Here is a 14792-nt window from a genome sequence, read left to right as displayed (position 1 = left end):
ACTTAATTGGCACATTCGCATCAATCATCATTTGGATCCGCAAGGGGGCGTGGAGGCACCTTGTCCCGCTGCCCTGCAGCTGTGCCAACTCCCCCAGCGCGCATATTCTGGGGAGCAGAGCCCATCCGCCCCAGGCTACTGCAAGATTTGGGGTTTGATTGTCTCAATGCGTCCAGGACAGGCAGCGACCCCCAAATTCCACCCCCTCCCCCCTTATCATTCCTGTCCCATCGTGGTCCCTCCTGGATTCATGTTTGGGAATTGTATCAATGGTCTGACCGGTTCTGCAACTGCCCGTCTTATGGTCATAAATCAGTTCGCCAGGGGGAAAAACCCTTGGCTCTCCAGAGTTTGAATCACAACTTGCATGCCGGCCCCTGGCCCCTTCAGAACGGCTAGCGTGCCTTTTCCTTCTAGTTCTTGGCCTGAATCTCCAGGGTCATTTTGGTTTCTAAAATGCTATGTTTCAGGACCCGAAGGAGGAAGACTCTTGCAAAGGATCCTTTAGGATCCCTAAAGGTTTGGTAACCACCCTGCTTGCTGCCTTTAGATTGAGAAAGTAAATATTGGATTGAGTTTAACGTTACAAAAGGGAATTTGCACGTTTCTATTCCTTGATGATTTTTTAAATGTATAGTCGAAATTAAAGGAAATAAAAACTCGTTTTCCATCAAGAGATTTTTTTAACTGAAAAAAAAAATCAAAATAAAGCTTTTCTGATTCAATCTGAAACTTTTAAATAATTTAATTTATTTGCCCCTTACTGTGTCATCTTTTTCAAAATCCTCAATTGGGTATTTTTCATTCCCTTTAAAATAATAAATTTCATGGTGCCTTTCTTTGTCCAGCAAGCACTTTCTCCTTCAGGATACTTAAATGCCCCTTCCCTGGGGGTCCCCAGAGTACTTGCTCCTCCCCTCTTTCCTGGCATCCCTCTGCACTGCAGCAGGTTTGAAGGCTACCCTTAGTGAGATGGTGAGAAGATAAGGGTAGACAGACTTGGGTTTGAATTTCTGCTCAGCCACTTTGTTGTGAGTCAACATTAAGTTGTTTTGAGGAGGACATTAAAGTCAGAGTGAACTCAGGTTTGCTACTTACTAGTGTGGCGCCTTGGACAAGCTACTTAACTAAGTATGATGGGTTAGTAATGGAACCTACCTCATAGTTTTGTGATGAGGATTGAATAGATGAGTTAGTGCTCAGGACAGTGCCTGGTATACAGTAAGCACCACATCAGCCTTAGCTACTTCAGTTTTGTGACTTTGGGCAAGTTAATTCACTTCTCTGAACCTCTGTTTCCTCATCTATAGAAAGGCAATGAAGATGAGCACTTTACAGGGTTGTTGTGAGGGTCCCCCCCTCCCTGGGGTTCAGGCATTAATGAGCATTCAACAAATGGTTGTTGGAGTCAATTAGTATTACTGGTCTCTGTGTGTCACCACACCTGACTTCCAGCTGAGCAAGGTCGAGCAGTAAGGATGGGTTGATGGTTAAGAACCCAGGCTGCCTGGGTTCTTATTCTGCCTCTGCCATTTATTAGTCCTGTGACTTTGGGACAGTTTACTTAACTTCTTTGTGCCTCAGTTCCACTTCTCTTGCAGGAATTTTGTGAGGATTAAATGAGGAGATGCTACATGTAAAAGGCTTAGTAAACTTTAATTTTATTTTGGAAAATTGTAATGATTGCTTTTTAAAAATCTCAACCATCTTAGCACTGTGTTGAGCATATAGCAATTACTCAAATATCTGAATGACTAGTGTATGTAATTAAATATATGGTTGTAAATACAGATAATATAATACTAGAATTTGGGGATTTAAGTGGCCATATACGGCCCTGGCTTCCTAGTTGCTGGAGGAACCTCTTATAAAGGAGTGGGGATGCAGTCCTTGCTGTCACTGTCGCAACGTGTTTTCACGTCCCTTGCAGCTCTCTCAAGGCTGATTGTGGCTTTGTGATGTCCCGGTCTCCTGCCTGTAAGTGACACACACACACACACACACACACACACACACACTCTCTCACACACTCACACAATTCCTCTCTGCCTTCTCTTTCTTTTCTACTACTTTCTGGGTCATCAAAGATGAGACAGATGAAGGTGATGAAAAAAAGAGAAACCAAGATTAGGATTTAAAATACAAAATTTGGCTGCTGGGTCCATCTCTTTGAATTTTACTTATAATATTTATTTATGTATGTATATACAGATGTTGTAGATATGGATGTATGTATGTATTTTTAACTACTTTGCTAGGGTGAGTCAGTTAGCCACTCTGGGTCTCAGTGCCCATACCTGCAGAATGAGAATAATAACATCCTCCCATGTAAGATTTGTGGTGTTGGATCAAATGGGGTATGACATGGGAAGAGACTTGGTCAAATAAATCAATAAACCAAAAGTAATTGTTGTTAACTGATTATTATAAGCTCCAGATGTGAAATTGAGGGCTGGCTTCACAATCCTGACACTTTGGTGAGGGCAGCTGGTTGCATAAGGATATGAAATTGAGTAACAGATTTAAAACATCTCCTGCTTCCTCTTCCAGCCTGACTGCAGGGTCCTTTTCCTAATCTCTTTCTGCTTCCCCTTGTCATAAGGGATTTCACTTCTTTGCCCAATGTATTTGTGTGGTTTTGCATCTTAAAAGTGCATTTGGATACCACGTCACACCACCAGGATGGCTATCATCAAAAAGACAGATAATAACAAGTGTGGACAGGGATGTGGGGAAGTTGGAACCCTTCTGTGCTGCTGGCGGAAAGGTAAAATGATTCAGTGCTTTGTTTCTTCTTTTTTTTTTTTTATAGAATTACTATTTTTTTTTAAAAGAGGAAAGTAATTAGGTTTATTTATTTATTTACTTACTTACTTATTTTTTTCAATAGAAGTACTGAGGACTGAATCCAGGACCTCGTGCATGCTAAGCGTGCACTCTACCACTGAGCTGTACCCTCCCCCAGTGCAGCCACTTTGGAAGGCATGCTGGCATTTCCTCAAAGACTAAACATAGAATTACCATATGACCCAGTCGTTTTACTCCTGGGTGTGAATGTATATTCAAGAGAAATGAAAACATATGTCTGCATAAAAATGTGTACACAGATTTTCAGAGCAGCATTTTTTCATTATAGCCAAAAACAGAAGAAACCACTCAAATGTCCATCATCTGATGAATGGATAAGTAATATGTGGTGTATCTGCTTCAGGAAGTATTATTCAGCAGTAAAAAGGAGTCAGATATGGATATATGCTACAACATGGCTGAACCTTGAAAACGTTTTGCTAAGTGAGAGGAGACAGACATGAAAGGACACATGCTGTACGATTCTGTTTGTATAAGATGTCCAGAACACGCAGATCTGGAAGGACAGAAGGTGGTTGCCAGAAGCAGTGGGGAGGGGGAATGGAGAGTGATTGCCAGTGGGTATAGAGTTTCCTTTGGGGCTGATGAGAATGTTCTAAACTTGATTGTGGTGATGATTTCATAACTCTATGGATATGCTTAAAACCATTGAATTATACACATTAAGTGGGTGAATTGGGTATGTGATTTATATCTCAAGAAAACTATTACAAAAATGCACTTGTATGACATAAGAGTGATGGAAAACAAAATATTCAAAATTTTAAAATAATTTTTTTTGGTTCCTTTTTGGATTTAGCCAAAGAATGCAATGATATTTATCATTAACTCAATAATGCATTACTGCCACACCAGATGGGACTGACATTTTACATATACCTTTTTATAGTATTATTCTTGATATAAAACAGAGAAAATATGCCTTCAATAGTCAAGGAAATTGTCTCAGAACACCCCTAATGTGAAGGTAATTAACCATGTATAAATCACTCATATTAGTGGGGTTTGGTAGTATGACTTTTCACTAGTTATTTTTATATGTTTTATATATAAATCTTTTATTTTGAAATTTGCCATGCAGTCATAACTATGACACTCTAATTATAATATCCAGAATCCACCTTATACTTCTTCTGTAGGCTAATCTCAGAAATACTTAGCAAGAAGGTGGTTTGTAATGAGCATTTAAATAAAGAAGGCAAGAATATCACTATTTTCTCCATGGGAATGGTAGATATGATAATAGTAACAATCACAATGATATGGTGTTTATTACCTGCCAAGGACTCTTCCAAGTGCTTATATAGCGTTACTAAATATACATTAATATATGTTATCAAAAAAATTTATATATATACACATGACTTAAAGCTTTATAGCGATGCTATGTAGAAGATACACTTATTATCTCCATTTTACAGGTGAGACGACTGAGGAACAGAGAATGTGAGCTAACTGGCTATAGATGATTCAGCCAGAAAGTGGTAGAACTGAGAGTTCTTGCTCTTAAGCAGGATGCTAGATTTACCTGTGATTTAACTGTGTCTTCAGTGAGTAACTTAGAGAGTGAAGAAGTGTCACGATTAGGCAAATTTAAAGCAGAATCATGTGTACAAAGCCATCACATTCTGGTGTGATAACTTTCGCAAATGAGTAGACAAATGATTTTTCCTTTCTGTTGGGAAAAATCTAATTTATTTCTAGAAGTGTTTATGTTTTGTTAAGATAGAATGGTCACTTTCTCCACTATTAAACTCTGTCCTTCCTGCCATGTGGTTTTGAAAACTTAATTTGAACCCCCTTCATTCTGAATTTATAATCACTTATTGGGAAGATAAATAGCAGTTCACTGTTTTGCCGGCTGTGAGGATGGCAGTGGGGTGTGGAGGAGAATTAAGACTGTAATGAGGAATGTTTAATTAAGAGAGACAACGTTTCAAGCTTTTCAGTTATGCTCATCTACCTAGACTAAATATGCTAATTACGATGGTCTCACCCAGTCACTAAAGCTGGTTCCCTAAAAGCAATTTACTAGGCAGTGAGTTTTAGCTAAGTCATAGGAAATTGCAGTTCTTTCAAATTGTTTGATGTGTTTGCCTTTTTGCTACAACACACTACCTTTCCAGACTCTTACAGCCTTGCTATTGCCTTTTTCATAAAAACTCATTAAATCTAATATTGAGTTGCTTTTCTGAATTTGCTTTGGTAATGTTAAGGCAGCATGCAGATAAAAGGTAAAAATCAACTCATTGAACCAAAGGCCAATGTAAAATAAAGTAAATAGGAGATACGGAGTTTTAGAGATACCGAGTAGAACAGGGAGAAATACAGTTGACCCTTGAACAGTGTCGGAGTTCGGGCACTCATACTCTGCACATAAGGAAATCTGAGTATGACTTTATAGTTAGACTTGTTCCTCTGTGTCCCCTGTTCCCCATCCATGGATTCAGCCAGTCATGACTTGAGGCAGTACTGTAGTATTTATATTGAGAAAAATCCGGGTATAGGCAGACCTGAGCAGTTCAAACCCCTGTTGTTCAAGCGTGAACTGTAGTCTGTTTTTAATCACAATTTGAACTTGAGGAAATTTAACGTTGACCTAGAGCGTGTCTTAGGGGGTCGCCCCTACTGGTGGCCATTAATATGGAAGTTGAGCTCTGCTGGACACTGTAGCTGAAGGGAATGGCAGGAAAGCTACTGCCTAGGTGCTTTAACTGAAATGTAGGGACCCAAACGGAAGGAATATGCTTTTATTCTTCTAAACAGAGAGGACATCCCTGCATCAGGAAATTACTCCCTGTTCCGGTAAAAATGGGGGTACTTTAGGGAATGGAGAGTCACTGCATTTAGAGTCAGTACAGAGGAGCCTAGTGTAGGGTGTTGAGTTGCCTTTGAATCAGAGGCTCTTCCCATATACAGATCTTGTTTCTATGAACATCTTTTTCTGCTTCACAAATCGGATGTGAGGGCAGCGAGCACCACCCTGGCACATAGCATTCTTGGTAAAGACTCCTTTCTTCCCTGGAGAGAAAGACTGTAACTGCTCTGTCACTTGCAAAAACCATCATGCAAATAGAAGATGCATAGTAAGTGCTCAGTAAGTGATTGTGGAATTATTTTGTACCCTTATGTGCTTATCTTTATGTAAACCTGTTTTTGAAAGGACTGCAGTGTTCATTGCTTATGATAATGTTTGTGGTTACTTTTCTAAAAGACCAGTGCTCATACTTAGGTTGTAGCTTCTTTCAGCTTTGGAATCAATAAACCTGAAAATGAGGTAAATAAATACACCTCCACAGAAAGAATGTGGGGTGACGCATGCTTGTTCTCCTCTCCTGTTATTTCTAGTATTTATTTGCATCAGTGACTCACTTCCCTTTATCAGGTGGTGGCTCTTAAATGGTTGGAGTCTGTGAGTTCAGTGATTAGAAAAAGACAAAGGAAACAGTCATTAACCCTCTTTCTACGCAGTAAGTCATCACACTTTTCTATGTTCCTCATTATCTTCCAAGGAGAAGTGGGTTCCAGATCTGAGCTCCTTGTCCCAGTCTTATCAGCTTGGTAACCAAACTTGGAAGCTTATGTCAGTGACTTTTTATGGACTGTTAGATCCTGGAGGAACACAGTGGAGACAGAGAGCAGGCAGAGAGCTTAGCGGATCAGACAGCTTGCTTGCAAGCAGCTGTTCCCCGGGGCAGTGCCCGCAGGGGCAACAGGAGCTATTTTCATCTGGGCTGGCTGGGATGCGTCCCTGTTGGAAGGGTTCAGAGAGAGCAGTTATTTACTCGGGTCTGCACAAAGAGTCACTTTTCTGTAGCTTTTTTTAAACACCTTTAAGGTTGAATGGGAGAGGCGAGATGGAGAGAGAAAACACCTGGGAGTGTGGGACAGGATGTCCTTTCATGTGTGCAGCTTTCTGATAACAGCTGTTGCTCGGGTGTGACAAGAGGGGGTAAATACCAGGGCAGCCAGCTCCAGGGAAGCCTGTGGCAGCTGCGGAGGAGGAGGGAGTGAGGAGCCAGTGTCATCAGGGGAAGGCTCGACTCTTCCCACTCATAACCTTGAGCTGCTTCTTGTGGTTTTGTTGGCGGCGGTGCCTGTTTGTTTTAATCCTGATAACACTGTCTCCCTGCGATACTTGTACCTACAGGTTTCTGATTCTGATATTTACCCAGGGGTTCCTTTTATTGAGGCAAGCTGTGGCCCAGCACCCACTCAGGTCTGGGCCTTATTTAGATCCCCCAGCTCTGTGAGGCTCTCCTTTGGGTCGTGAAACTATTACAGCTGCAAAGCGCTGAACTTTGTGCTTTGTGGCCAGTCAGATGGGACTCAGGACCAGTCCTAGTACAGAATGCTCAGTAGCTTCTCTGATCTTGACTTAAAGTGTGAGAAACAAATGAACATTCTTAGGTGGGGGTATAGCTCAGTGGCAGAGTGCGTGCTTAGCATGCATGAGGTCCTGGGTTTGATTCCCAGTACCTTGATCAAAAAAAAATTTTTTTTTAAATAAGTAGATAAACCTAATTACCTCCTCCTTCCAAAAAAAAAAAAAAAAAAAAAGCTTAAAACAGCGTGAGAAAAATTTTTTTGAAAAGCAAGATTTTAAAAAAGAATGAACCTTCCCTTGTTAAGAGAGAAAGCCTCATTTCATGCTGGGGCTATCCTATTTTCATTATGTTTAGGTTCGTCCCTGTATTTTTATTATGTGTGAAGTTTGGCCATTTTTTAAATATGTTATAAAATTCTGAAGGAATACACTATGAGTGTTGTGTCCACAAAAAAAAAAAAAAGAAAGAAAGAAAGGAAAGAAAAGAAAAAAGAAAAAAAACAAGAATGGTTGGAAATGGGGTGGTGTGGAGATACATAATTAGGTGCTGGTTGAAGAACAACCAGTATATAAAAGTGCAAATTTACAAGACAGATATATTAAGAAAGAATTGCTGTTTTCCATCTTGAAAAAGGATTTAGTACATTTTCTATTGAGGATCCTGGGTTACTTTTCTGTTTAAAATGCAATTCTCTTTATAAGATTTGCATACTGTTTTGAGGCATATGTTTTGAGTCCAGTAAAGTGTGAATTTCTTGGATTGTGGAAGGTACTGTTCTGTTTCCCGATTCCTTTCCTCTTCCCCAGCAGGAGAGGAGACTAGGGTAAACTTGGATCCTATTTTCATTGATTTTTTTTTTTAAGTTCTACTTACCTTTATTCTTTAACTTTTCCGTAAATGAAAGTGACTTTCACAGAGTGTATTCACTGCAAAAGGCCAGGGTTTATTCCCTGTGGCGTGATGAGTGTGTTTTACACCGAGGTGCCAAGAGCGCCTTATGTCATCTCTAGCTAAGCTATAAGGTTGATAAAATAAGACTTTGCCAAAGCTCCTACTTGCACTGTTTTCTTCTTAAAAACTGACAACAAAAGTCAGTTTAGAGATGAGGTTTTACAACAGTTATCTGATACATAACCATGATTCATTTTCCTTTACATTTGTTAGAATTTTTTAATGACTGTTTTGTAGAATCTGATGGTCAAACATAACAGTGGGTATAACTGTCTTCCTGAGAGAGGATGATGGACCTCGGTTGCCAAGATAAAGTACACTCACATCTTCTACCATACTCATAAGAGCCAAAAGTTACCACAGTATTTAAGGACATTCAAATATAAGGAACAAGAGTGAACTAGAGCTTTTTCCTCCAGCATTTTATTATGAAAATTTTTAAACATACAGAAGAGTTTAAAGAATTCTACAGTGAACACCCCTGACATATATCCATCACTTAGATTACACAAATGACATTTAACATGCTTGCTTTATCACATAACTATCCTTCTGTCCCTCCTTCTGTCCAACCATCAATTCATCTTATTTTTTCAGGATTTCAGAATAAGTCACAGACGACAATAAACCTCCTAAAACCTTCAGCATGAAATCTACTAGCTTACACGCACTGTTTGTTCATGGTTCTTTTTTTTTTTCTTAAGAAATAAAACTTATGTACAACGAAATGCACCTTTTGATGAATGTTGACTAAAATATACGTCTGTGAAACCCAAACCCCTCTCCAGATATCTTTGAATGTTTCTGACTACGAGAAAACAGAAAATCAACTTAAACAATGTATTGACCCCCTTGACTGGAAATCCAGAAGGTGTGATGCCTTGAGGCTTAATTCATTCTCTGTAGTTCTGTTGGTTCTTTTCTGTAGCTCCTTCATGTGTCAGCTCTTTCTTCGGTTGGCTTCATCCTTAAGCCAGTGGAACTTCAGGCTGCACATTGGCTCATAATAATTAATGTCCAGGGGGAAGAGAGGGAACATTTCCAGCCAGGATACCAAACACAGTTCCCGAAGTTCACCCTGATTGGCCAGACTGCTTAGGTCACATGCTTGCTCAGGAGCCAATGAGATTGTAGCCAGGGGAGTGGATGCCACCAGCCAACCAGGCATCTCTCCACCAACACACACACACACACACACACACACACACACACACACACACACACACACACACACACACACACACAATCTCTCTCTTTCGAGGGTCACTTCACAGTTCATGAACAACCTTTTAATACTTTGGGGAATGTTTTTGCTTGCTTGTATAATTGTCTTTAACTTTGAGAAAGGGAAGAAAGCTACTAGTATAGGTTGTTTTGATAGAAAGAGTAGTTTAACATGTCAGAAAATACTCCAGTAGAAACACAAAGCTTTAATTTTACAAGAATTTCTTTGAATAGCTGGTTTCAGGTGGGTGCTACCATTTCGTCACTTGCTCAGCTCATATTTATTGAGTGCCTGTTAAATGTCAGGTGTTACACCACTTGCTGTGAGAGATGGGAAGTGAAACAACAGAAGCTCCTTACCCTTGAGGAGCTCAAACTATAACCTGTCTAGTCTTGAGTATGTGCACAAGACAGAATTGATGACATAGAACCACGTTATACTAGAGACAGGCATTCTATTTATCAGTAAGAAAAAAGACCTAAAAGCTGGGAGAAATGGTCATGTGTTTTACCAATGGTACCAGTTATCTTCTTTAAGTCACTCTAGTGTTCATTTTTAAATGTTACACGTTTTATTGGCAAGAGAGCACAAAATCATATTTTTCCCATCTAAGAGAGAGAAATGACTTTTACAAATAGGATACTTACCAGTTGATAATGTGTGCCTACATAATTATATTTCCTCTGAAATAATACTGTGTCCTTAGAATTACGATCCTCTACTGTAGGATTGTCCTTGGTGGAGCCGTTACTTCCCCTTCCTTTCCAGAACTCTGCGGAAGTACGGCAAAGCTGAAGGAAAGGTTGGATTTTACTTTTCAAAGCCGAAAGCTGTTTCAGCAGCAGGATGAAGGGCCCTGCTGCCCTGCCACATCCATGCAGGATCCCTCTCAGTGTCTCGTCACTAGTTCTATAAATAATCCGAAACCCCGTCAAGATGCCAGACACTGGGTTAGGTGCTGGGGACAAGAGGAGGACCTTCGTGCCCTGGACTTCCCTCCATGGTCACTTTCATCTGTCAGTTTCAAGCACACTTTGGCCTCCTGTGGATTGCATGTTATTTTCACTTTCACGGTTCAAGATTTCCAAACCGTAAAATGAGCCAAGTGCAAAATAATAAAAAGTATATTCATCTTAAGATAGCATTTCTGGACTTAAAGCGAGAGTCCTTTGTTTGTTCGTTTGTATTTTGTCCTGAAGCACAACTAATTTTCATGAAGGGGTGGGTACCTTAGAAGAGGGACTTGCAAGGAAGCCAGGGTGGGGAAGGGTGGCTAGCATACATTACATGAATCTCATGTCTTGTATATCTTTGTATAATAAATTTATTTTACAATTTGGGGAGACAATAAATATAATTCAATAAATTAATATGTTCATAATTAAGGATAATGTAATAAATACAAAAATTGAGAGACATTGAAAAGAAATGATTGAAAATCTAAGGATGGGAGAATGCGGAAGATGCGGAGAAGGACACTTAGAAATGGAAGCTGTGCTTCTAGCATAAGGGAAGATGGCTGCCTCAAACTCCTGCAGGGTAAGAGGGTGCAGTGACAAAAGGGAGACCCAGGACAACAGATGTGAATCTGAGGGGTGATAAACAACCCACATCACAGGAAACCTGGCCAGAAGTGGGCCTGCGGTGTCTGGGTTCCTCTGAATGTGGAACTCTTCCCTGACAAGCTTGGGGCAGTAGTTTGGTACAGAACAAAGGTCTTCTCATAACCTGTAGAGAAATTTGGTACAAAATCATTGTGGAGGAGAGCAACCAAGGTGTGTGTTTTTATATGTGGGTCATAGAAGGAGAGTTGCACACTTCAGTCATTTACTACACAACAGTCTAGCAAAATGTCAAGTCCTGTTCTGTGCATTTACATCGATACTGTTTTATGGAATCCGGATGATAATTCTATTATCTCAGTTTTAAAATGGAAGAAACTAAGGCACGAGCAATTTGACCAAGGTCATGTAGGTAATAAAGCATGGGAGCTTGGTCTTGAATCCAAGCCTCTCTGAGTTCCTACAAGGCGCAAACAACTATAGAAGTAACTTGGTAAAATATTAAGAAGTAAGGTCCATCCTTCTTGCCTTCAAGTCACAGCCTAAGCCAGGTTAGAGACGGGACAAAGGCATGTGCATGTAAGTAATATATAAGGGCAGCAAATAAAGGGCAATAGAGAGAGTGGTTGAAACGGTAGAGGGGAGTTTTTGGCTTACGTAACGTTAAGTTTCAGAGATCGGTGAACTTCACTTGAGGATTCCAGGTGTATTTCTCTTAAGTCATCTTGGTTCTCCCCTTCTCTGTGCATTAACTTTGCTGTCATGAAAGCTTCCTTTGTATTTATATGATGGCCATTGGCACCAATCAATATTGAAGAAAGAGGATTGGTTGCCATCAACCATCAACAAAATCTTGAGCTTTGATATTTTAGGACCATCTTAACTTACAAACTCATAAGATTTTAAAGCAGAGAAAAGTCCTTCACTGGTTGTCTTAGGCTTACCCATCTACAATGTCGTGACAAGGAGGATGGTATTATCCTGACTGCTTTAGATCAAGCAAGACCCCCTTCCCCTTGGGGACAGAGATGGGACCATAGCTGCTATCCTATGGAGAAGGGTTCATTGAGTGTTGGGGAGATAAACCCAGTGTCCTCCACAAAAGGTAGTTTGGGATCATTGGTGAGAAAGCAGTGAAAAAAATTGTGCAGGTTATGACATAAAAAATTTTAGAAGAAATAACTTAAAGTTGGGAGGGGGAAGCTTGTACAAAGGAGAAGAAAGTGCTCACAGAAAAGCCTCAAGAAAGGTACAACTTGGGAAAGTTTAGGAGACATTGGTGTACATCCTGGACCGTACTGCTTTCGAAGTAATTTTCCCTGTAAACCTCCCCGTCTTGATGATCACCTGCTCATCATCCATGTGCTCCCCCCTCCCCCTCCCCCTCTCACCACCCTCTGAATTGGAAGATGTGCCTCTGGTGTTCAGTATCTGCTCAATAAGAGAAGTAAAAGAAAACTCTCAACATATGACTAACATGGCACGTGGCTCAGGTTCAAGTTGCAAAGAATGATTTTTGCATCCCTTGGGTTTTGATGACTTTCCAAGTAGCACTTCCACCCAGAAAGACTCTCAGCCAAAGCTGTATAAAAGTTATCTCTTTGTTTAAGCAAAGCTGCCTTAGGAATAATTAAGATGCAGACTTTCTGGGAAAGTTGCAAAATGTTCTTCACTTACGTAACTCAAAAGAAAGGTCTTTCAGGTCGTGTGTTTCAATATATTTTGTCAATGTTTTCCCTCTTTTCTCCAGAAACTGGAAATAGGAGCTACCTTTGATTATCAAGAAGGCAGGTTTTTTGCCACTTTGAGTAAGATTTAAGTCTATATCTCATTGCACCATTGCGTTGACTTTACAATAGTGATTTTGATTGATTTTACAATAGTGGCATTGATTTTTGTACTGCAACTGCTGTAAAGCTAACTAATAGGAATAAATCCAAATTTACTTGTTCTTATGGTTTTATTCTTGGATAATACTGCATGAGTTTAGCCTTTCATTTTTCAAAATGGGTGGCACGTGTACAAATGCAGTAAACCTTTTGTCCTCAAATTCTGACAAGGAACTGTGAAATAAAATTGTGATTTCTCTTATGCCTGTGTTGGCTGCAAAAGAGAGAAGCTCCAGTGAAACCCATTGACAAGTATCCACGAAGTCTAAGAAGCTGGGCTTGGAGCCAATGCATTTGTCTGTATGTTCGCCATTTGCTGACTTCACACTAATGAGGGCTTTAAGCCAAGAAGAGCAAGAGTCTGATTACTCAGGACTTTATTCATAATTTACAATGACGCCTTCCAAGCAGAGGTGTAGTGGTTAGGGCCAAGAATTCCTTAGACATGGCTATTCCAACGCACCAGGATTTGTCAAGTCATTTTGTTTATTAGGGGGCAAAATCATTTGATCATTGACAAGCTTAGGGAACCAGAGGAAATCTCTTCGGTCGTCTTCCTGTAGCTCCACTTTGGGTGGTTATTTTGCTGCTAGATAATTTCACTTCTGAAAGGGGAACGCAGAGGAGGAGAAGAAGTTGGTTTGGCTATTTGTCAGCAGTCCTGGAAGAATGTTTATTCAGGGAGGAGTTTGAACACTGAGAATTTGGGGATTATCTGGACATTTTCAGTTCTTTGATGTTGTGCTTACCCAACCAGTGCTCCTCGGCTGACCTTCATCCTCTGCCAGAGAAAACTTCTAGTGGCCAAGACGCAGACTCTTCTTCATGAGCATCTAAATGTATGGCGGGGAGGGGAGGACCACCATTAGCACCATAGTCGTACTGCTGGAATCCAGTATACTTTGGGGGGAATCATTGTAGTCCTTATTGGTGGCTTATACAAAAAAAAAAATTATTATGCAATTTAGCTTAGCAGTCCTTAAAAAAACCTTCTATAATAAAATATGACAATCTGCTTTACTTTGTACTCAAAAATGCAATTCTTGATAGAGCATAGTGATAGATATTAAATGACGTTGTTTGGGGGAGTTCTGGGAGACAGGCCGTCATGGAGATTATAGTACAATATGAAACAAAGAAAAATACTTATTTAAAACTATTTGGTAATCTATTCAGAGATGTGTCCAAAGGTTAAATGTGTATTGAGTTTATCACTTAAAACTGCGTTTAATAGAATGCAGACATTTTTTTCTCAAGGCATTTCACCTTGAGAATTGTGTCTTATCTGTGTGACCTGACTGCCTTGCATGCCGGGAGGATTGTTCAGGCAAAGTATGTGTTTCTCACAGGGTTGTTTTCTTCTCCAAGAGCCCCTGGATCTGGTTTGGTCGTTCTCCTGGAAGAGCAACAGGCTGACTGCAGGCCTGACTCTCTTTCCCCTTCAGACTTAGGAACGGGAGGTCTGACAAAAGGTAACACCTTCCAAGAGGGAAGTCCAGCTCTCCCTGCCGAACTTCTTCTAGTGACTTAAAAAATAGGTGCTGCTTCTTTTTTTTTAAGTTGAAATATAGTTGATTTACAGTGTTTCAGGTGTACAGCAAAGTGGTTCAGTTGTATATGTGTATATTCTTTTTCAGATTCTTTTCTATTATAGGTTATTACAAGATATTGAATATAGTTCCCTGTGCTATAGGCTATACAGTAGGTCCTTGTGTTTATCTACTTTATGTATTATAGTGTGTATCTGTTAATCAAAAATTCATAATTTATTCCTCCCTCCTCTTTTCCCCTTTGGTAACCATAAGTTTGTTTTCTGTGTCTGTGAATCTGTTTCTGCTTTTTTTTTTTTTTAATTTTATTTATTTTAATGGAGGTGCTGGAGATTGAACCCAGGACCTTATGCACGCTAAGCATGCACTCTACCACTGAGTTATACACACCCACCCATCCCCATCTATTTCTGTTTTGT

The 14792-nt window shown here is 40.0% G+C and overlaps 1 protein-coding gene across 3 annotated transcripts in view; it reads left to right on the top strand.

The window, feature by feature from the left end:
- The window catches only part of DEPTOR (DEP domain containing MTOR interacting protein), a 130447-nt gene that overhangs the window by 838 nt on the left and 114817 nt on the right, over window positions 1–14792 (top strand). Inside the window, exon 1 of one of the 3 annotated variants that reach the window (XM_032468116.1) lies at window positions 2630–2767. The exons of the other annotated variants lie outside the window; for them this stretch is intronic. Within the exon in view, the coding sequence (XP_032324007.1) occupies window positions 2727–2767 (41 nt within the window). The 5' untranslated portion in view covers window positions 2630–2726. Of the gene's footprint in view, window positions 1–2629; window positions 2768–14792 lie in introns of those variants that run through there. 3 annotated transcript variants of the gene reach the window in all.

Source organism: Camelus ferus, chromosome 25 (genome assembly GCF_009834535.1).
Source record: "Camelus ferus isolate YT-003-E chromosome 25, BCGSAC_Cfer_1.0, whole genome shotgun sequence".
NCBI lineage: Eukaryota > Metazoa > Chordata > Mammalia > Artiodactyla > Camelidae > Camelus > Camelus ferus.
This window is presented reverse-complemented; position numbering and strand designations above follow the sequence as displayed.